The following is a 24,296-nucleotide window of genomic DNA, read 5'->3' on the forward strand; positions in this document are numbered from 1 at the left end:
ATAAAGCACATCCCAGTCCGTCAACTCTTGAACAACTTCATGAAATCCCTTAGGTTAAGTGTATTGTCAGCGAAGGTGGGATTGGAATTCTGATTGGGAACCAGCGGCAGAATCTATGCAAAGGCCCTCACAACATTAAAATCTTTTGAAATGGGGTGTCCAGTTTAGATATTCAAATCCTTTCAGCCCTCTTTGTTTGAGGTGTAGTGGATATTGAGGTTACTCTGTCTGTCTGTCTCTGTCTGACTGTGGTTTGGACACAGAAATGCACAGGTGGTGTAGAAAATGTTTTACTCGTAGATAATGTGTCTTTATCCTTGTTGTGGTGTTTCATCTGTGTTGAGTTAATCTAATTAGAATGGTGTGGAAGAAATGGGCTTCTATAGTTCTGGGAATGCATAACTCTCAACAGAGATGAAATAGAGCCATCCAAAGACAGGGTTTTTAACCAAATAGATTGAGTTACCATGGTGACTGGGTGACAAATAGACGTTGAGTTACCATGGTGACAAGGTGACTGACCTTACTGTCAAAAAGAAAAACTGAGAGCGAGCAGAAAACAGCCTTATTTTTGTTATATGTTTCATTGCGTAAGTGACGCCTTCCCTTTTTTGTCTTCCCAACTTGCTGTAGCCCATCTTACCGTCACAATGGCGTTTTGTGTGGCGAGGGTTGTGTGGCAGTAATGTTGCTGCAATGTTTTAGTTTAATGAGAAATGGTCATAAATGGACTGAATTGTGTTGTTTGTATTGTTAGTGTTGGGAGCCATATGAGTGCCGCAGAGAGCAAGCTGTGTCTCCTCCCTGTGCAGGTATGCGTTTCCCTTTTTTATTTTGCATAGTTTTCTTTTTGTACATTATTTCATTTCCATGCACCTTTTTGTTTCGTCCACTTGGTGTCGCTGTTGGTTCTGTTGCACGTTCTGTTGCATGTTTGTTTTTGGGGTTAAAGTACATTTGTTTAACTTGAATTTAGATGAGCCCCTTTTTAGTACAGAGACAATGGCATTTTGTGTGTTGAGGTGTGCAGCACTCATGAGACACATGAGTGCTGCAGAGAGCTGTATCAGTTCAGGTGCCAATAAACTGGAAAAAGACTATCTTTGGTGTCGGTTCAATCGCATCCCTGAAATCGCCTGCAGCGGGTGGGCGCATTGCTGGAGTCCCTGAGGCAGCCTGAGCTCACCGCTAACCCAGGGAAGTGTGTAGTGGGCCGGAGGGAGTTACGGTATCTGGGGTACCACTAGTGGGCAGGTGCGACTGCAGGTGGTCAAAACTACAGCTATCACGGCCTAAGACAAAAAAAAAAGAGGTGAGGCGGGTTACTACAGGCGATTCATTCCGAGCTTTGCAGATCTGACCAGCCCCTTGACCAACCTCACCCAAAAAGGTGCTTCAGATCTGGTCCAGTAGTCGGCGCAGTCCCAGGAGGTGTTTGAGAAGGTGAAACATGCCCTCTGGGGGAACCACTCCTCCATACACCTAACCTCTCTCTTCCCTTTCCTTTACAAACTGAGGCATCGAACAGAGGGCTTGGGGCCGTTTTGTCACAGAAGGTGCGGGCAGTGGCCCGCCCTGTTCTCCATATCAGTCGGAAGCCATCAGAGAGGGAGATTAAGTACAACTAGAAAATGCATTTCCTGCTGAAAATGCGTTGGAATGCAAAAAGCTGAAAGCTGAAATGAATATTTAAAAATAGCTGAAAATACAGAAAATTGAAGGGAATTTGAATGCATCTGCTGAAATTACAGATACTAGAAAAGCTGAAATTAATTTCAAATTGCTGAAAATACAGAAATGGGAGAAGCTGAAAGGAATTTCAATAGATTTACTGAAAAAGCAGAAATGAAAACAGCTGAAATGAATGTGAAATATTGCAAAAAAATACCGAGATGAATATTAAAACATTGCTGTTAATACAGGCATAAGAAAAGCTGAAATTATTTTAAAGAACTGCTGAAAATACAGGAAGTGGGGAAGCTGAATTTCAATAGATTTTATAAAAAATACAGAAGTTGCAGGAGCTTAAATTAATTTTTAAAAGTACAGAAATAACAAAAGCTGAGATGAATAAAAAGAGGTTTAAAATGTCTTTGTAGTAATATTAGCAGTAGTATTAGTTATAGTTGTAATTGTGGTATTAGTAGTACTAGCTGTAGAAGTAGGTTTAGTATCAATAGCAGTACAGCTGTAATACTAATGCTATTAGCCATAGTAGTATTTGTAATAACATTAGTAGTAGTTGTAGTATTAATAGCAGTAGAAATACTAGTAGTATGGTAGTAGAAGTATCAGTTGGAGTACTAGTAATATTCGTAGTGGTTGTAGTAGTATTTGAAAGAGCAATACGTATTTCAACAAAACCGCTTCATTCTGAGCTTCATGGTTAAGGTACAGATTATCATTGAGGCTTTTATTTTGTAATGATGGAATTGGGTGAGGGGGGGTTGGGAGACAGAATGTTTATTATTCAAACTAAAAAGTTTTTAATTAATACGCCTCATCACAAACATTACAGTAAAAATTCCCTCCATGGGGCTTTTATTTTGTAATTATTGGACTGGGTGGGGTGGGTGTAGAGGGAGGGAGGGTGAGGAAGGGAGGGGTGGTGAGGAAGAGATAGAGGGAGAGAGAGAGAGAGGAGGAGAAATAGACAGACAGACTGACTGAGTGAGTGATTATCAGTGAGTAGAGGTCAGGGTGGAGGAGGGAGGGGGGGCGAGTGTCTTTATCATATTGGTCTGTTGACAGAAAGCATAGCTGCATCATGTGACTCCACTAATCAGGTCATAGGAGCAGCTGTGAGTCACAGACAGAGATACTGCAGTGTGTGTGCGAGTAACCACGGCAACGGCGCACCTGGGCTCATTAACGAGCTGCTGCAAAGGGCAGACACAGGACAGCGAGTTACACAGAATCCACACCTCAAACAAATATCTACCAGCGCAAAACTATAACAGCTATCTAAAAATACGGCGTTTTTACGAGACCCAAGACTCTACCGAACGCATGGATGCGTTTATGGATCCGGTAATAAATATGGCTCCTGTCGCAGTTTACAAAACGTGTACCTTCTGGATTTTTTGAAAAATATGTCGGCAGATTTGTATTGGAGCCTATGGGGCTTTTAGCAGAGGTTGTGTCACTCTAACACTCCTTAAGCCAAAACTAAAGAACTCTGGGATTCCATGAGCACATTAATCCAATCAGCACAACCATGCCCTCATTAATCTGAAGAAATGAAGTCTCAAAAGTATATACTTTGGCTGCAAGGACAGAAGATATTTTTTAAACCAGATTCTGACGCTGCCCGACACACTCCGGGATCTCAGATCTCCGGGTCTCACTCTAGCAGACGCAGTACACACTCATGTAGAAGTCAGAAACGGAGCGAAGAACTAGTGAAACATAATCAGTGATTATGAAAAAAGTACAATAGATATCATCAAGCAGTTTTTTCCAAAAATAGTAAAATTGTTGAGACTTGTGTCAACATTTGAAAGTTTAAATGATGTCTGTAGCTGAAAAATTGGCGAAGCTGAAGAATCTGAAAGTTTAAGAAGTTTAAGTATCACAACTCAGACAGAGACCCAAACGCAGATATGGGGAATAAGGGTTTTAATGAAGAGGAATTCGGGCAGGCAGTGTCGTTGTCGGAGGCAGGCAGGAGTTCGGTGCACGGGAGATCAGGGGTTCAGAGGTGGCAGGCAGTGTCGTTGTCAGAGGCAGGCCGGAGTTCGGTACACAGGACGTCGGAGGTACAGAGGTGGCAGGCCGTGTCGTTGTCGGAGGCAGGCAGGGGTCAGTACACGGGGGATCTCAAGAATCGACTGGAAACTACTGGAAACTACTGGGATATAACGCTGGTAAGACCTGGTGAAACACACAAGACGAACTGGCAACAAGAACAGGGAGAAGACACAGGTTATATGCCCAAGGGATAATTGACAAACAGGGAACACCTGGTGTGGGAGGAGACAGGGGAAAAACAGGTGAAAACGGGTGAACACAATTAGGGCGTGACAGTACCCCCCCCTCCTAGGGGCGCCACCTGGCGTCCTACCTGGTGCCGTACCTGATTGACGGGGGTGGCGACGGCGAAAGTCGGCGATGGAGGGGTCCAAGACCCTCAGGAGACGCCGCACTGTATAGACTGGGCCCCCGTCAACCATCCGGGGAGGCGGCCGAGGAGGTGGGGGGGGAAGGAGGCGACAAAGGGACACAGGTTTAATACGGGAGACATGGAAGGTGGGGTGTACTCTAAGGGTACGAGGAAGAACCAAACGGACAGCAGAAGGACTGATGACCCTGGAGATGGTAAATGGGCCGATGAACCGGGAAGACAGTTTCCGGGATTCCACACGGAGAGGCAGATCCCGAGTGGACAACCACACTCTCTGCCCCTTACGGTAGCGAGGAGCAGGGGTCCGACGGCGGTCTGCCTGTCGGCGATACCTGGATGCCGTCCGGAGAAGAGCAATCCGGGCCCTCCTCCAAGTCCGACGACAGCGGCGAACGAACATTTGGGCTGAGGGCACCCCCACTTCCGCTTCCTGGACAGGAAAAAGGGGAGGTTGGTAGCCGAGGGAGCACTCGAAGGGGGAGAGGCCCGTAGCAGATGATGGAAGGGTGTTACGGGCATATTCCGCCCAGACCAGCTGTCGACTCCAAGTGGTGGGATTGGAAGATACTAGGCACCGCAGGGTAGTCTCCAGGTCCTGGTTGGCCCGCTCCGACTGACCATTAGACTCTGGGTGGAATCCGGAGGACAGGCTGGCTGACGACCCGATGAGGGTGCAGAACGCCTTCCAGAACTGGGATGCGAACTGGGGACCCCGATCCGACACCATGTCAGTGGGAAGTCCATGGATCCGGAAGACGTGTTGTATCATGAGTTGGGCCGTCTCCTTGGCAGAGGGGAGCTTGGGTAAGGGGATAAAGTGGGCTGCCTTGGAAAACCGGTCCACGACAGTGAGGATGACAGTGTTGCCATCAGAAGGAGGAAGACCGGTCACAAAGTCCAGTGACAGGTGGGACCACGGGCGGCGTGGCGTAGGCAACGGTTGAAGGAGGCCGGCCGGAGCTTGCCGCGAGGTCTTACTTTGGGCACACGCCGTGCAGGCGGAGACATAAGAGGGCACGTCCACCCCCATGGTGGGCCACCAAAACCGCCTACGGATGAAAGCAAGGGTCCGGCGAGCCCCGGGATGACACGAGAGGTTGGAGGAATGGCCCCACTTCAGAACTTGAGACCGCATGGGGTCCGGAACAAACAGGCAGCCTGTAGAGACATTCCTAGGGATCTGGCTTGACCGCTGTGCCTTGCGGACCTCCGCTTCTATTCCCCAGACCAGGGATGTAGCCAGGCAGGAAGTGGGAAGGATGGGCCCGGGATCCGGAGGGGTGGTAGCAGGGCTGAAGACTCGAGACAGGGCATCCGGCTTCACGTTCTTGGAGCCAGGGCGATATGAAAGAAGAAAATTAAAACGGCTGAATAGCAGAGCCCACCTGGCCTGCCTGGAGTTGAGCCTTTTAGCGTTGCGAAGGTACTCAAGGTTCTTATGGTCGGTCCAAACCAAAAACGGCAGCTCCGAGCCTTCTAACCAGTGCCTCCATTCCTCCAACGCCATTTTGACGGCCAACAACTCCCTGTTGCCGACGTCATAGTTCCTTTCCGCTGGACTGAGTCGGTGGGAGAGAAAGGCACAGGGATGCAGTTTCTGGTCGAGGGCTGAGCGCTGGGACAGAATGGCTCCCACGCCCACTTCCGAGGCGTCCGTTTCCACCACAAACTGGCGAGAGGGGTCGGGTTGGATGAGGATGGGGGCCGTGGTGAAGCGCTGCTTAAGATCTGCAAAAGCACGAGCCGCTTCAGGAGACCAGCGAAAGCGGACCTTGGTAGAGGTGAGAGCGGTGAGGGGAGATGCCAAGGTGCTGTAGTCCCGGATGAAGCGACGATAAAAGTTTGTGAATCCCAGGAATCTCTGGAGCTGAACCCGGGAGTGCGGTTGTGGCCACTCCTCCACCGCCTTCACCTTGCAGGGATCCATCCGGATGCTCCCAGCTGCAATGATGTATCCCAGGAACGAGATAGTGGAGCGGTGGAATTCACACTTCTCCGCCTTGACGAACAGCTGGTTCTCTAGGAGGCGCTGGAGCACCTGGCGGACGTGAGCAACATGCTCCTGGGCAGAACGGGAGAATACCAGGATGTCGTCCAGGTACACAAAGACGCACCGGTTCAGCATGTCCCGGAATACGTCATTGACCAGTGCCTGGAACACTGCAGGGGCGTTGGTCAGGCCGAAGGGCATCACTAGATATTCATAGTGGCCGTTAGCGGTGTTGAAAGCCGTCTTCCACTCGTCCCGGGCGGATAATTCCTGCCGCTAGAGAGCTCTCCACATAGGCCTCCATGGCCTTGGTCTCCGGACCAGACAGGGAGTAGAGACGCCCCCTAGGGGAGGGAAGTGCCAGGAAATAGGTCGATGGCGCAATCATAGGGGCGGTGCGGGGGCAAAGATGTCGCCCGGGACTTGCTGAAGACTTCCCACAGGTCCTGGTATTCGGCCGGAACGGAGGACAAGTCAGGGGGGTCCCCCGATGCCGGGTTGGGGGAAGGCGAGGGGTGTTGTGCAGCCCCCAAGCAGTGGGCGTGGCAGAATGGGCTCCAGCCCTTTATGGAGCCCGTTGTCCAATCAATGAGGGGGTTATGCTTTTGAAGCCAGGAATGGCCCAGAACCACAGGCACGTGAGGAGAACTTATAAGTAAAAACCTGACGGGCTCGCTATGATTACCAGAGATGCGTAGAACCACTGGAACGGTACAGAGCGTCACCTTGCCAAGGGGCTGGCCGTCCAAGGCTCGAGCCTCTATAGGAGTGGAGAGGCGTTGGGTCGAGATGCCCAGTTGCTGGACCAGGGCGGAGTCAATGAAGCTCTCATCAGCCCCCGAGTCAATGAGCACTCTGATGGTGTTGGATTGGGCCCCCCACAAAAGAATTGCATGCAGCGGGGCACGGGTAGTATGAGTCCAGGGAGTCTCTGTTTGGCCCACCAGCATACCCGCCCCTACTGATGAGCCTGCTCTTTTAGTGGGCAGGTGGAGATGTAATGGCCGGAAGTGCCACAGTACAAACAGCTGCGGCTGCTAAATCGCCTCTCCCGCTCAGCGGGGCTTATTCTTGCCCTTCCGAGGTCCATGGGCTCTGGTCTATCGACTTTGTGAGGCCTCGGATAATTCCGGAAAGACTCTGCTGAGTCCCTAGTGTCTCTTTGGTTGGAGAGCCGGATACTTCCAGTTTGTGGGGGGTTAGGGGGGGCTGATTGTGTCTCCCGGTTTCTATCCCGCAGCCGGCTATCTATCCGCATAGAAAGGTTCACGAGGGAGTCGAGATCAGGGGGCAGCTCTCGTGCTGCTAGCTCATCCTCGATAATGTCGGACAGCCCATTAACAAAAGCGTCGAAGAGAGAGTCGGAATTCCATGAACTATCCGCAGCCAGAGTGCGGAAGTCCACCGCGTAGTCTGACACGCTGCGAGAGCCCTGTCGGAGTCGCAGGAGTTTACGCGCTGCTTCCCTCCCCGACACCGGTGACTCAAAAACCTTCTTTATTTCGGCCATAAAGGCAGCCAGACTGGAGCAGATGGGTGTTTGCTGTTCCCACACTGCCGTAGCCCAAGTTCCTGCCCTCCCGGACATAAGCGAAACGATGTACGCTACCTTGGAACGCTCCGATTGAAACGAGGATGGTTGTAGCTCGAAGATCAGGGAACACTTGGAGAGGAATGAACGACAGGTTCTCGGGTCTCCAGAATAGCGCTCAGGAGGTGGTAAGTTGGGTTCCCGAGGGGCCGTGTTGGTTACCGGCAAGGCCGCACTTGCTGCGAGGCCACCTTGGTCTGGGGCAGGGGCCGCTGTAGTTGACTGTCCCATAGACATCCCACGAAACTGCTCCATCAGGGATTGATATGTCCGATCGTGGTGGTCAGAGAGGCTTTGAAGTCCCTCTCAACTCCCTGAAGAGCGACGGCATTCCGGAGGGAGTCAGGTTCTGCTGGGTCTGTCATGGCCAGTTCGTACTATCACAACTCAGACAGAGACCCAAACGCAGATATGGGGAATAAGGGTTTTAATGAAGAGGAATTCGGGCAGGCAGTGTCGTTGTCGGAGGCAGGCAGGAGTTCGGTGCACGGGAGATCAGGGGTTCAGAGGTGGCAGGCCGTGTCGTTGTCGGAGGCAGGCAGGGGTCAGTACACGGGGGATCTCAAGAATCGACTGGAAACTACTGGAAACTACTGGGATATAACGCTGGTAAGACCTGGTGAAACACACAAGACGAACTGGCAACAAGAACAGGGAGAAGACACAGGTTATATGCCCAAGGGATAATTGACAAACAGGGAACACCTGGTGTGGGAGGAGACAGGGGAAAAACAGGTGAAAACGGGTGAACACAATTAGGGCGTGACAATAAGAGGATTTGAAAAACGATCTCCATTGGAAAACCATGTTAAAATATTAATGATTATAGATTTATATAAATTCAAGCTTAAGAGCTAGAAAGCTGAAAAGCAATACCCCTCCCTCTCCTGAAGGAGCTGAATAATTTAATATTTGAATGGTTTTAATAGCTGAAAGTATGAAGGAGTTGAAAGGTGCAGCGAAGAACTAGTGAAACATAATCAGTGATTATGAAAAAAGTAGAATAGATATCAACAAGCAGTTTTTTTCATAAAATAGTTGAGACCTGTGTCAACATTTGAAAGTTTAAATGGTGTCTGTAGCTGAAAGATTGGCGGAGCTGAAAAGTCTGAAAGTTGAAGAAGTTTAAAGAGAATTTGAAAACAATCTCCATTGGAAAACCATGTTAAAATATTAATGATTATTGATTTATATAAATTCAAGCATAAGAGGTAGAAAGCTGAAAAGTCATAGCCCTCAAGCCAGAAGGGAGCTGAACATTTTAATATTTGAACGGTTTTAATAGCTGAAATTGTGAAGGAGTTGAAAGGTGCGGCGGAAGAAATAGAAGATGAAGGAATAAAGATTCTTCATCTTGCTTAATGCATTCCAACAATAAAGATTCGAAAAACAATACTTGGAATGCTTAATGCATTCCAACAATAAGTTGAAGAAAGACTCGAAGAACAATACTTGGAATGCTTAATGCATTCCAACAATAAAGATTCGAAGAACAATACTTGGAATGCTTAATGCATTCCAACAACTAGTTACCAGTCGAGTGGCTAGCTATAGGAACGTTTATGTATAGGAACGGACTGTTTATGGCCGACATTGAAAAGAATTTTTCATCTTTTTCTGAAACGTTCAGACCACATTTCAACCTTATTTCTAACACGTAAATGTTTGTGCTATATCAATATTGATATCCTCTTGGACAATCACCACCGGTTCCCCCCAAGGCTGCGTTCTTTCCCCTCTGCTCTTCTCCCTGTACACCAACAGCTGCACCTCCAGTCACCAGTCTGTCAAGCTCCTGAAGTTTGCGCATGACACCGACCTCATTGGACTGATCTCTGGTGGGGATGAGTCCGCCTACAGGTGGGAGTCTGACCCTCTGGTGTCGTGGTGCAGCCAGAACAACCTGGAGCTCAACGATCTAAAGACAATGGAGATGGTTGTGGATTTCAGAAAGAACAGAGTCCCACCTTCCCCAATCACCCTGTGTGACTCCCCCGTTACCACTGTGGATTCCTTCCGTTTCCTGGGCTTCATCACCCAGGACCTCAAGTGGGAGCTGAACATCAGCTCCATCACCAAGAAGGCTCAGCAGAGGTTGTTCTTCTTGAGGCAGCTGAAGAAATTCAACCTGCCAATGGCGATAGCTTGTCATCCGCTCTGCAGAGAGGGTGATCGGACGCAATCTGCCGTCTCTCCAGGACTTCTTCGCTTCCAGGACCTTGAAACGAGGTAAAAGATTGTTGCCGACCCCTCTCACCCCGGACAAAACCTGTTTGTGCCCCTTCCATTTGGCAGGAGGCTGAGGTCCATTAAGACCAAGACCTCCCGCCACACGAACAGTTTCTTCCCGTCGACAGTCGGGCTCATCAACAGAGCCCGGGTCCCCCACCGACTGACTCTGACATCCCACTGGTCACTCCCTTAACACTCCACATGTACATACAATTGTCACTTTCTGTTCGCTGGTGCACTTTATTTTTTACTTTTTATTTTTTACTTTTATTTTTTACTTTAATTTTTGAAATAAATTCCTATTCCTATGTTGTTCTTGCACTATGTTGTCTTAACTGTCTTGTTGTCCATTGTCTTGTCTGATGTTATGCACCAACCGACAAGTCAAATTCCATGTATGTCTAACATATTTTAGTATTAAATGTTCCTGTTCCTTTTATTTTGAAATTATTGGATTGGGTGGGGTGGGGGGTGTAGAGGGAGGGTGAGAGGGTGAGGAAGGGAGGGGTGGTGAGGAAGAGATAGAGAGGAGGAGAATTCCTGATTGCCGATTCCTGAAAGTCTGTCATGTTGGTTTATGATGACAATATTAGTAAAGTGACTAATTATAATGATAGCAGCAGCAGGTATGTTAGAACCCTCATTTACAGATGTATCAGAACCCTTGTGTGTAAAAGACCCCTCTGGTTCATCATCAGTTGTGTTCAAAGTAGCTACAGCATACATTTAGGCTTCTCGCTCCCTTCATTTTTAAGTCTTAAAAGGTCATGCAAGAAATAGTGAATAAAATTCTCACATACTAGATAAAGTAAATATTGTTTACTTATTACATTATAAACAAGATCACTATTCCTCTTCAACATTGCATTTATAGAGTAACATTTTCAGCTCTATTACACAGTAACATACTTTACAGTTTTTGCTTTTACCATCCAACAACTTTTTACACACCACAACTTGTTGAATTCAGCTATTTCCCTATCCAATTTGTACTTAGCCCCCTAGCTTGAAAAGTATATAAAATATTTTAGATATGAAATGGGAAAGGCAATAATATTGTATGGGTAAAGCAACAGTCCACAAAACCAAACGCATATAATTTCATTTTTTCCAGGTGAAGTTAAGTCGCAGCATGCTCCAAGCTAGCCTGCTAATTATCAAACTACCTGTGTCAACGCTAATGTTAGTTTACTAGAAAGAGCAGCCTAGTCCGTATCGAGTGGACAGCACTAGTAATGTAAATACTGGTTACAGTTTTCTTCATTGAACACTCACTTACTCGCAGAGTGTATTTGTACCCTGCAGCTTTGGTTTTATCAGCCCGTTCCTGCGTGTTGCAGACATGAGCAGAATTTCATTTAAAAGTAATGTTTCAAACTGCCCACATTACAATTTCCTTAAAGCATCTTGTTAACTACACACAGTAGTTGCATATTTATGACGTTTTAAATGAAATCTTAAATACACTGAAATCCCGTTTTGCGTGGACCAAATTTCACCGACGATTTCATTGATTAATGGAAATCTTAATAATAATATCGTCTCTCTTTCAAACTTACTAACACATTATCAACAAATTGGCGTTTTTTGACACATTGATGGTGGAACCACATTTTGGCTGGTTGAAAAGAAGCTGAAATAAGCTCTTCGACGTTTAGACCTCATTTCCCAATTTCAACGTTGAAATCACGTCTCACTAGGAATATACCTACTGCCCATCTCCGAGGACTGCACTTCCTATCCACTGGGGAAGCAGACTGTGGTTGAGTCTTTTACCCGCCTGTCTGCTAATGGACTGCGGTACGGCAGACATTTATAAGCTCGTCCTGTCATGTGAGTCGCATATTGTTCCTGTTGGTGGGATATTGTGAAATGAATATTTTTCGGTTATTTGAATCTGTCTAAGTGACGTTGGCTGCTCTTTGAGTAAATCCACGAAAGCTGATGTGTTTTGTAATGTCGATGTTGCCCTGGACGGACAGATGGATGCTGAAATGAGATAAGCGTCGTCTTCCCGTTCTCCACCACCACGCTGCTACAGCGCCGAGAACCCAGGCACACAGAACACCGGAATACAGGGATTTAACATTTGATTTGGCCAGTGAGCCCACCTTATTTCTATATACCCATACAACGGTGATGTGAGCTCAACTCGCGAAGGAGCTGTTCGTGTGTCGTTGTGCTGATGCAGCTCTGACAGAAGTGAGCATGGCTGCCGGAAAGTTACTGCTCTATGCCGGGCTCTCTCTTTCTCTCTGCGCCCTGGGCATGCTGGCCGTGGCGATGTGGTCCGACCACTGGTACGAAACGGACGCCAGGAGGTACAGGGAGCGGTGCCGAAGCTTCTCCAGCCGCCGCAAGGACCCAGGCTTTATCTACATCCCCAACAACAGCCTCCCGCTGCGAGCCAGTCGGAGCAGCCTGCCCCGCCGGGAGGAGAAGCTGCTGCTGGCCCGGAACCGACGGCAGCTGTTTGCCATTAGCGCCGCGGATGAGTGTAGCAGGCAGTATAACTCGACTAACATGGGGCTGTGGAGGAAATGCCATCGTCTCGGCTTCGACCAAGAAATGGAGGACCGCATCCGGAAAGGTAAAGATGATTTAAACAACCAGACAGCTAAATATGCTCTGCATCTGTGTAGATACAGCCGTGTGCGTTCCAGACGCCCACCCAGCAGCAATGTGCCATCTATTATTCTGCATACGGGCGAAACATGCCATCCAGCTATTTTCTTTATTTCGTGGAAACCATTGTTTGTCTAAAGAAAGGCAGAGCGTTACTGCTTTCTTAGACTACTGACTCCTTTTTGTCGTGGTATTTCTCAGAAGAGGGGTTGATTATGGTTGAATATCAGTATGTACCTGCTGTTCCGGTTGTCAGGTCTGATCGCTGGCCTGACCCTGCAACTGCAACAAATGATATATTATATATTCATTGCAGGATATGGCCTAAACAGTGACCACTCAGAACAAGATTGGAAAAGGTGAAGGGCACTCAGCCCAAAGCTGGGGGACTTTACATTTTTACATTTTATGGCATCCACACACACTATTTGTTTTTGTTTTTTTCTGCCGAGATTCTGTACATAATTTAGGAAATACATTTTAGTAAAATCCGAAAGAGCCAACGTGGTCTCGTGTATAATTGTTTTTAATATTCTGAAACATAACACAACTCATGTTGTGAAATTGTCAACTCATGTTGTGACATTGTCAACTCGTTACTGTTTCAATCTTCAGTTTGACACTAAAATGTTATTCATTTCCATGGGGACATATGTGTTGGCATCTAACATAGTTTTAAGACAACAGGTGATGTGTTACCATGACAAAATAAGTTCTGAGGGTGTTCTATTATTGGAACAGAGAAAATTAAAAGAGAGGGTACAAAACAGAATATACAGAAAGCCTACATGCATAGTTAAATCGCCAAAATAGATCCGTCTATTCTGGGAGAATTTGTGTATATGTTTTTGATAACTTAGGGCTGAATAATCACAAAGAAGTCTAAAGAAGAGGGTTGTCGGAGCGTTACAGGAACATTACAGTTAAGGACACAAATTATGAATGCTTTAGCAGAGTAGAGACACCGTGATATGCCCAAAAAGACTCCACAGAAAAATAAGCTATGCTAGAGTCTTAACCCAACATTTCATACCACAGGTTAAGTGAACAAGCCAAAACAAAGCTATATATGCTACAAGTTATAATTAATTTCATTTCAATATATTTTGTACAGCCCCAAACCACAAATTTGACTCAGATGGCTTTACCATCTGTACACATTAGGTAATCTTATTCCACTTTCACCAAGCTACGTAGTTCTGATTGGAGACCCATGTTGATGTCAGTGAGCAGTTTCTCCAAAGATGGATGACAAAGAAGTGCATCTTAGAGGCCTTCGTCCATGTGTTGTTACAGTGCAGATGACATAAAACAACCATGTTCAAAGTATTACTTTATAAACAAGGCTGCAAAATAAATGAGTTATGCGGTTACTTACATGATCTGCGTTTCTCGGTCATGATCGTTATTTCTTGTGAATGGCCTTAAGCCTAGTTTATCCTTTTGTGTTTTCAGAGCGACGCAGACGCAAGACCCCCTTGCGTGCCTTTTCACACCTCCTTGCGTCCTTGCGTGTGTCGAGCCATTTTTCTGCGACGCAAGCAACGCAAAGCCTCCCGCAGCGCACAAGGCTGTGATTGGTCTGCTAACTAGATCCTTTACGGAGTCTCACATTTCCGCTTTCATAGCCCGATACCGCCATTATTAAAACGAAGAATGTTTACGAGAGAACGGATCAGATGGAAGAACTTTTGTCGGAAGAAATGCGTAAATATGACCGCTTATACAACCCGTCATTGGCGGGTCGTAGAAGCGGGTTGGATTCACGGAGGGAGATCGCCGCAAACGCCGGTTTGCTGGTCGAGAGGTGAACAAAGTTGTGGAGGAAAATACGGGACAAATGTGTCCACGATGAAAAGCAGCAGTGTCGATGCACGGGGCAATAAATTCTATGATAAATAAATAAACAAATAAATAAATAGATGTGACTCTCTAGGTCGTCTTCAACAAAAACATGTTACTCCGCGTGTTGTTCTGGCGGTGAATTGCTCTGCAACACACGCAGAACCATGAATTGAAACGACGCAGACGCAGGAGCATGCGCCGGCCTTTAGCCTTAGAGAATTCAAACGGCTCAATCATGGTGGCCACTACTACTACTTCCGGGTCCTTTGACAATTCAAATCTAGCCAGATAGCAATGAGTCGGCAGGCCGCCGGCGGTTCGCCAGAGATCGTAGCAGCGGCAGAATGGCGTAATCGCAAACACGTTTGCCGGCGGTCCGCCTTCCTTTCGCGGACGGACAGCAGGTCAACCGCCGTTCCGCCGCAGTTATAACAAAGGCAGCTTTACCGCGGCCCGCCGGAGGCAAACGCTATTTTGGAGCGATCTGTAATATATATATATATTTAGTTTATATATATATATTTATTTATTTATATATTTATATAAATAAAATGTTTATAGCATGCAGTTTATCTAGAATAATGATTGATCAAACCAGACAAATTTCCATTTGACGTTTTAATTCCACATTTCAGTACAGTATTGAAACAAGATGTGTCAGCACACTGAAATATAAATAAAAAAGAAAACAAAAAAGATATATATATATATACACACACATAAAATATATACGTACACACACAGAACATGCTGGGGTGTCAGTAGTCTAGACAAGCCTAGGTTTAAGGAGTCGGCTGTGGGTCCCTCTCTGTTGTGCGGCGCCTTTTTCCACCTTCGCGGTCAGATGCTCCTTTCAGGTAACGCATTACATTAACCTGGACCGCCTCATCAGTGGCATCCTGGGTTGCCGGATTCTTCCGTATGGCCCCTGTAGAAAATACAGATCTGTCATTCCATTTGAATACACATCACATACACATCTACTTAAGAGAATATCTAACTTACTTTGAACAATGGTCTTCAGGAACAGGTCTTTAAAACAAGCTTTAGCCCCTACACCAGTCCAAGTTGTAGAAATTAAAAGATACTCTGAAGCATTCTCCCCACTGTTGTCTTCAGGTCCTTCCCACATTTGATGGCCAAAAACCGGAGCTGAAAATCCAAAAAAGTGCTCCAAATTACATTTCGCTGAAGCTTCTCATACATAAATATCAAATGTGACAGGCTGTGAATTCAGACTGTCGAATATGCAGTGTACAATCTTAATTTGACTTTAGATTAACCTACAGCGTTAGAAACAATAGCAGCTCACTTACAAATCGTTCCTGGAGCTCGCTATCCTGCCTCAAGCTGCTGTCAAGCAACGCAAAATCTTCCTGGGTGTTTATGGGGAGTAAAAGACCACCGGGCAGGGATAACTCTCCAACAGAAACATTGGCACTGAAATGGTGCAGCAATGTGTCCATTTTGTTTTCCATGCTACGCACAACATCGCCAAACTCTCCAAGACGTCACAGCATTAGGGTCTGATCTGCACCTAAAGGCATTCCCAAAATAAAAGAACATAGTCAGTCCTGGTCCCCCAACTACTAAACTATGATATTTACATCTTGGTATACAACATGTATAGGTGGCCCCAGGGGGAATTAATCAAACAAACACAGGGGTTTGCAAGTCGTATCTGATTGCCACGGTGCGAGCAAACGTCTTGATCATTGTCCCAACTTGCTTCACCTGCTCGTGAAGTGAGCTGCAGTCATCCGAAGCTGCTTGTGCATTGCTTCCCCTCCAGGCTTGGTTCTCCTCCCTCTGGGCTTGGATAAATTGACAACAAGTTATTGCATATATTTACTGAATTGGACAACACACCTAGACACATTTCATCCAGGGCAGTCAAGTGCCCTAATGAAGAACAGATTATGCATAAAAGGATTCCTAATCTTAAATAGAAGCAATAGTTTTAGACAAACAACGTCACTTACTTGTACTCAACTATAAACTACATATTTAAGCATATAACTATATTTAAGAAGGGTTTGACTTCATATTACATTTGAACTTTTTTTTCTTCATAATAACTACAATGGCATTAGTCCGGCGCCCCCCGCGCTTGGAATGAATCGTGTATCTACAATTTACACTACTGATTAAAACCCATTTTTATTAAATGCTGAGGTGATTACTACCAGACAGCATATTTTATGAGTAAACTGGAAAGAATATAAACATATTATTGCGTTAAACACTTACCTAAACGATGGTAGTCGACGTCGATGACTTCAGACTCCAGGCTGCAGCCACTTCAACACGTGTTTTTAAGAAAAATACCTAACGGTAAAGATGGCGACTGTATGCACATGTCCCGCCCCTCCCACTGGAAAGCCAATCATCTACTTCATGTCCCGGAACCTGTGGGGGGAAAAAGGCGAACCTTATTTTGGGGAAAAGTCACCATCGTCTTAGCCCCGCCCAAAAGACTTCTGAACACAAGAAAACACTGCAGTTCCTTCTATGTGTTGTATCAATAACATTTATAATGTGCTTAGATTTTATTTCTTTTTTTCAGGGACTTTTAAAATGTCTCAAAATTTTCTAAAGGTTGTTAATTAATACTTAACTGATAAAGGCAAAAATAAATAAAACATTGAGGTTTAAAAAATAAAGACAATGCAATTTCCTGAAATGGCATGAAGGAGAGCTTGAGTCCTTCACGTCAAAAAGATTTTGAGAGTATATCAAAGCGGTTTGCCGCCAGCCGGTCGCGGTCCTTTAGACAGAGGCAACCGCCAGAGAAAATGAAGCAGGCGGACCGCCGGCAAACATTGTCTCCCCGCCAGCGGGACGCACCTATAGCCGACAGCTTAGCGCCGGCGGCAAATAGAAGCCGTGCCGATGTTTTTTGCTATCTGAGTAGCCATATATTGCAACTGAAAATAAAATGGGACACATTCATAAAATGTATTTCCAAGTGATATTTGAATATTTTGGAACTGTATGGAAATCTTGGCAGATCGTTTGAAGGCAGTTTCTTAATATAGGCTTTGTGTATTTCTCTATGGATTAAACCTTGGATTAAACCTACCTCCCATTAGACCTGCTTCATCATCTTTATTGCAATCTTTTGTTACTTTTTGACTCACCAATTAATCGATAAATACACTGAATACTGATATATCTGGAGTAGGCTAATATCAGTTGATTATCTGCCTGGTCTTTTTATTACTACAGTTCAACTGTTTTGGCTACAAAATAAGGAGTTAAAAAACAAAACACATTGTCATTTTTGGTGTAAATGTCATAGACAAATAATTCAAATAAATGTCAAGGAGGTTTAACCGCAGTTAAAGCTCCTTAAGGTTAACAAGGCAGCAGGCCCTGATGGTGTCCACCCACGCACCCGAAGGTCTGTGCTGGCCAGCTGTGCTCAGCCCTTCACTCTCTTTTCCTTGTCGCTGTCAAAAATTCCAGTATTGTGGAACATCTTGTCTTCCAATTCCAAAGAAAAACAGTGTGAGAAGTCATAGTCTTACTAACCGGAGACTGATAGCCCTGACGTTGCATATAAGGAAATGCTTTGAGAGGGTTGTCCTGGATCACCTGACAGCTCTTTTATGCACTATTGTTTATGCTCCACAGTATTGATGGGTCATCTTGAAAATCCTGCCATCTCCGTTCTAGTGCTTTTAATACAATTCAACCACACCTTTTAGCTAAAAAACGTATAACTGCACAATACAACCATTGCTTCGGTCTTGGAGTACTCTTGTCTCGACCACAGTTTGTCAGGCTGGATAGAAAATTTTGACACTATTTTGACTGAAACTGGAGCACCACAGTTTTATCTCCCTTTTTATTCTCACTCAATACAGCCGACTATACGAAGAAGCAGGTGTCCTGTAACATCCAAAAGTTGTCATATGACACTGCCCTGGTTGGTCTACGTACCCGAGGCAATAACCTAGCCTATAAACAGGAGGTTTCTTTGGAGGATCCTTTGTCAGCTGGTGTAGTGAAAATCTCTAAAAAACGTAAAAAACAGAGACAAAAAACAAAAAGAGTTGGTTATTGATTTTAGAAGGAACAGGGATGAGGTCTCCCCAATTGTTAGATTCTCATAAATACCTTGCGGTCTATCTGGACTGTAATTTAAACTGGAAAAAGAACACTGATGCTGTTTAAAAAAATGCTCAGTCAAGACTTTTCTTCTTGAGGAAGCTTAGAACTTTTGGCATCAGCAGAAAGCTTCTTCATGTTTTTCATGAATGATGTGCTATGCTGGGGCAGGGGGGCATTACGTCGGATGAAAAAAAACAGAATCAATAAGCTGATCAGAAAGGTTGGTTCAGCGATTGGCCTTCCACTGGACTCACTGAGATCATTATAGATAAGAGAACAAGGGCCAAGTTAATAACAATCATTTATTTTGAGGGCTGTCCACTTCACAGTGTTTTTAATGGACACATTTAGTGAGAGACTCAGGAAGCCTAAGTGTTCTCGGAACAACGAGAGAAAACGATTTATTGAAAAGTCTGTCAAGCCTCTGGTGGCAACACCAGCGGCCACAACAAGCTAACACGCTAACAAGCCGGCCAGTGAAAAGTAAAGTCTAGTTTATGCTTCTGCGTTTTCAGAGCGACGCAGACGCAAGACCCCCTTGCGTGTCTCTTGCGTGCCTTTTCACACCTCCTTGCGTGCGTCGACCCATTTTTCTAGGCTTGCGTCGCTTTCAACGAGTGCGTCGACGCAACGACGCAGACGCAGAAGCATGTGCCAGCCTTAAGTTGGCCAGCAAGCGGTGAACAGCTGTTCGGGTAGCCGGCGGCGGTCCTTTTCGGGGTCAATGAATTCCTATTGTTTACTTGAGCTATACCGCCATGTACTGGGATAAGTCAGAATCTTTCTAAATACAGTGATATGGATTTTGGGCCATACCACACAGCCCTAAGCAGCAGTTTGATTTTTAGGTTTAGCATCTTCTCGTCTTGTTTATTCCTTGTAACGTGTTTCTTGTCGGTTGTGCTCTGTGGACTGTGTCTATTGTTGTCAGTATGAGTCTGTACAAATTATTTGGTGGCAAATGAATTCCCCTACTGGGGATTAATCTAATCTTTCTTCAGTTAAAGTAATTCCCACCCTCATCACGATTCTTGTTTCAAACGAGGGGAGATGTGTGTGACCAAAGTAAAAAAGAATCATAGAATCCATGCAGCGGGAAGAGAGGGTGTGTGTAATCTTTGAATGTTTGTGTGTATGCGCTGCAGCTGCTGTGCCTTCCTTTAAGGATGCCTCAATGGCCTTGATGGTCTACGATGTGCAGTAATGGGTAGCCCACAGTCAGTGAGCTCAGTGATCAGATGAATGCTTCCATAGAGGGGTCTGTTCTATTCCAGCTCTCTGCTCTATCAGTATAGAAAACTACACTGTGGTTTGCCATTACAATGCATGTGACAATAACTTCACATTGATGGGTCAATAGAGATGGAGCTGCAGCAATTAACACAATTTATTCCTATGTGAGTAGTAATAATAATACTTTCATTTCATATAGCACTTTTATAGATACCTTACATAGGGCAAAGAGAGACCGAACAAAAATGAAAAAACAAACAACAAAAGAGAGAAAAGACCAATAAACAGAACACCATTTTTTATTTTTTAAGAAAAAAAGAACTGGAGAAACTGTGGAATGAGTCATGTAGTGGAGGGTGGGATGTAGGGTTAGAAGAGAACCATCAAACTCCATCCAGGTCGCCTTCCCATCCCTTTCACACTCTCCCCTCGCATGGAGTTCACTGACTACATGTAAGAGCTGGTCATTGCTGGAACTGAACGTACCCCACGGCCCACTTTCTCTCACTTTCACCCATTCATAAACGGATGCCATGGGGCTAGCTTTTTACAATGACACCTAAATAAACTGTAGGCAATTTCTTGAGGAGTAATTTAGGGTTAGTTGTGTTAAGGAATTGGAGCTGGCATTGAACCACAAATTTTCATAGCTACAGTGACCTGAGTTGTCAGCATGTGTTATATAGAAAAAACTTAATGATCAGGGATTTGTGAGGTCAAAGATAAGAGAAAAGGCCTATTAACCCTTTTCTCCACATGCCCCTGCATTTTAATCACCAAATTCAAATCCCAGAAATACATGATGTTTTTATGAAACAGAATCTAAAAGCAAAATAATCTAAAAGCTTTTATCAACCCTGAATCACATTTTACTTTTAACGTTTATATATCCATGCTCATCCACCACTTTGGCATGGGATGAATTAAAAGAAACAGGACAGTGCTAAAGAGAAGCAGTAGCCCCCATTTTAGTTTGCCAGTTACAGTATGAGAGCAGTTGTGTGTCTTTTTGAATATGGAGGATAGGTAAGTGTATGTTATTCGAACAATGTTAGATGGTGACCAATCATAGACTGTATATAAGAAGTGGATGTAGTCTTTACAACATTATTCATTGGTTTGTAGACAGCAATTTTGATGCCACTGAGGATGTCATTTTGGCCTTCGCCACCTTTTTTGTAAACCAGTCAACAGTCAAGTAACCATAAATCTTGTTGTTTTTAAGAATAATCAAAACTAGAGATTGGGACCATAATATAATGTATACAATCTTTTCTGAGGGAATAACTCAAGAGAATGAATAATATGAACAATAATGAGCTTTGTTTCCAATACATTTCAGAAGAAACATTTTACTTTACTTTGTTCATATTGCCACTTAAAGTACATTTTTAATAATTAACTTTCACATACATTTTTAAATTGTTATTGTTTATTCCATAGTTTTGTAATAATCTATCAAGTATACTGTATGTACTGTTTGAATGTATTGATTAATAGAGTTACTGTGAGAACCAACCATCAATCATAATGCAGAAAGGATATGATCAGGGAATATACTGAATTAACCCCCAATCATCCTCTCCTTTAGATACTTTTGGAATTGGAATTGGAATGTGGAAAAAAATATCCTAATAAATAAAACAAAAAAAATTTATCAGTGCAAGGGACACTGAGCGGGTGAAGCATCGGTCTTTACCGTCCACCAGGCTCCTTAGGTCATTTCTTGGAAGACTTGGACTCTCCTGTCCAATTTCCCTGAAAATGGCCCTCCGCTCATCCACCTGGGTGACTTCAACATCCAGACAGAGAAGTCATCTGACCTCTTACACCTACTTTCTTCCTTCGCTCTGTCACTCAGTCCCTCTCCTCCTACTCACAAAGCTGGCAATCACCTTGACTACATCTTCACTAGAAACTGCTCTACCACTAACCTCTCTGTAACTCCACTTTATGTGTCTGACCACTTCTTCATCGCTTACTTTCTCCCACTCTCTATAACTAATGACCCTGCCCCATCAACTGACTCTGTACCTGTTCGTCGCAACATTTGCTCCCTCTCTCCCTCCTCCCTGGCCTCCTCTGTTCTATCAGCTCTGCCTTCATCTCCTTCTCACTCTTACATCCGAACGCTGCTGCAGAGACTCTCCTCTCAACTCTTTCCCCCTCTCTAGACTCTCTCTGCTCTCTTATGACACGACGGACTGGAAAATCCCCTCCAGCTCCGTGGCTGTCTCAACCGGTGCGTGCCATGAGAGCCACCATGCGAGCATCGGAAAGGAGATGGCTTAAATATAAACAACCTGATGACCTGCTTGTGTTTCAATCTCTTCACTCCTCTTTCTGCTTCTATCTCTGCTGCCAAAAGCTCTTTCTACCAATCCAGAATTGAATCTTCATTTTCCAACCCCAAAAGAGTTTTTCTATCTTCTCCAACCTCCTCGAACCCCCTCCTCCTCCCCCCTCCACCCTTCTTCCGGGACTTTGTCATCTGCTTTACCAAGAAAATAGCTGACATACGCTCGTCTTTCTCAAAGCCACCTCCTACTACTTGCATCCCACTGACTTCACCTCTATCGCCTTCGCTTTCCCCTTTCATCTCCCTGTCTCCTAACCAAATTCTTAACCTCTGCCCGTCCGACCACCTACCCTCTTGACCCCATTTCATCACATCTTCTACAATCTATCGCTCCTGACCTTCTTCCTTTCCTCACCTGTCTCATCAACAATGCTCTGTTATCTGGCTGTTTTCCCAATTCTCTGAAGGATGCAAGAGTTAAACCACTCCTGAAGAAACCTACCCTCAACCCTTCTTAAGCAAACAACTACAGACCAGTCTCTCTTCCCTTTTTGTCCAGAACGTGCGATCTTTAACCAACTCTCCTCCTATCTCCACCGTAACAACCTCCTTGACCCCCATCAGTCAGGCTTCAAGGCAGGCCATTCCACAAAGACTGCTCTCCTTGCTGTCTCAAAGCAACTCCACACTGCTGGAGCCGCCTCTCTCTTCTCTGTCCTCATCCTTCTGGACCTCTCTGCTGCATTTCACACAGTTAACCACCGGATCCTTATTTCCTCCCTTCAGGAACTTGGTGTCTCAGGATCTGCTCTCTCCATTCTCTCATCCTACCTCGACGGCCGCACCTACCGGGTAACCTGGCGAGGATCTGTGTCGGAACCTTGTCCTCCTACTACTGGAGTTCCTCAGGGTTCCGTCCTGGGTCCTCTCCTCTTCTCGCTCTACACCAATTCTCTCGGCGCTGTCATTCGCTTGCATGGCTTCTCCTACCACAGCTATTCCGATGACACCCAACTAATTCTCTCCTTCCCTCACTCGGACACCCAGGTGGCGGCCCGGATCTCTGCCTGTCTGACTGACGTCTCTCAGTGGATGTCCGCTCACCATCTGAAAATCAACCCCGACAAGACTGAACTACTTCTCTTTCCGGGAAAAGATTCTCCGACCCAGGACTTGTTGGTCAACTTTGGCAACTCTGTGTTACCGCCCACTTTGACTGCTAGGAATCTCGGCCTGACACTCGACAGCCAACTCTCCCTGACTCCCAACATCACTGCAACAACACGATCCTGTAGATACACGCTCTACAACATTCCAAAATTCTCCCACACTACTCCGCTCTCTTCACTAGCTACCAGTGGCTGCCCGCATCCAGTTCAAAACATTGGTGCTTACGTACCATGCTGTGAATGGATCAGGTCCAGCTTACATCCAGGACATGGTAAAACCCTACATCCCGACCCGCACTCTTCTCTCTGCATCTGCAAATCTGCTTGTCACTCCCTCACTAAGAGCAAAACACTCGACTAGATCACAACTCTTTGCTGTCCTTGCTCCGAAATGGTGGAACGAGCTCTCTGAAGACATCAGGACCGCAGAGAGCCTTTACATCTTCCGCCGCAAACTAAAGACACACCTCTTCAGACTCTACCTCGACTAAAAGACTAACAAATTGAAGCACTTAAATTGTACTTATAACACCACTTATCTATAGCAAATTGTAAATTGGCTTATTTAAGGAAATTGCACTTTCTTGTTTTTGCTCTTCTGAGTTTGTATCCCTATGGTTGAATGCACTTATTATAAGTCGCTTTGGATAAAAGCGTCAGCTAAATGACATGTAATGTAATGTTCAAGAAAATGTGTCCACCGGAAAAGCGTGCCGCGGCAGCCATGGAAGCTGACACGGGGGCTTCAACGGCCGGCAGGCGACGACAAGAATTTATTTTGAAAACAGGAAATGTTATGTAATTTGTCAGGTGACAGGAACCAGGAAGTGAATGAAGAATATGGCTCAGAACTGATGTTTGTATTAGTAGTTTTTCAATCCAGTTGAGTCTGCGTTGCATCCTATACCTTTTTGATAGCATCGTTGGTACGTATTGATTTGTTTTATTGTTCATTATCACCTCAGATGATTATTTTTGTGACAATGTTTAGTTTGGATATTTTTGTGCACATGGCCTATCGAGTCATTTGGGTTGGTAACTGCGCTGCTATGGCTGTCATTAAAGTCCATATG

General features: G+C 45.3%; 1 protein-coding gene and 1 long non-coding RNA gene across 3 annotated transcripts in view; one reads left to right on the forward strand and one right to left on the reverse strand.

Moving 5' to 3' along the window:
• Positions 1-11,669: 11,669 nt before the first annotated feature.
• Positions 11,670-24,296, forward strand: part of tmem178bb (transmembrane protein 178Bb) — a 38,899-nt gene continuing 26,272 nt past the window's right edge. For both annotated transcript variants that reach the window (XM_040174553.2, XM_040174555.2), the window contains exon 1: positions 11,670-12,526. In XM_040174553.2, the coding sequence (XP_040030487.2) occupies positions 12,145-12,526 (382 nt within the window). In that variant the 5' untranslated portion in view covers positions 11,670-12,144. The remainder of the gene's footprint in view (positions 12,527-24,296) is intronic.
• LOC120817894 (uncharacterized) lies at positions 14,982-15,840 on the reverse strand. The gene is made up of 3 exons (XR_005712029.2): positions 15,723-15,840; positions 15,412-15,558; positions 14,982-15,334 (listed from the first exon to the last, which is right to left on the reverse strand). It is a non-coding gene; the product is annotated as an uncharacterized LOC120817894 (long non-coding RNA).

Source organism: Gasterosteus aculeatus, chromosome 4, assembly GCF_964276395.1.
Source record: "Gasterosteus aculeatus chromosome 4, fGasAcu3.hap1.1, whole genome shotgun sequence".
NCBI lineage: Eukaryota > Metazoa > Chordata > Actinopteri > Perciformes > Gasterosteidae > Gasterosteus > Gasterosteus aculeatus.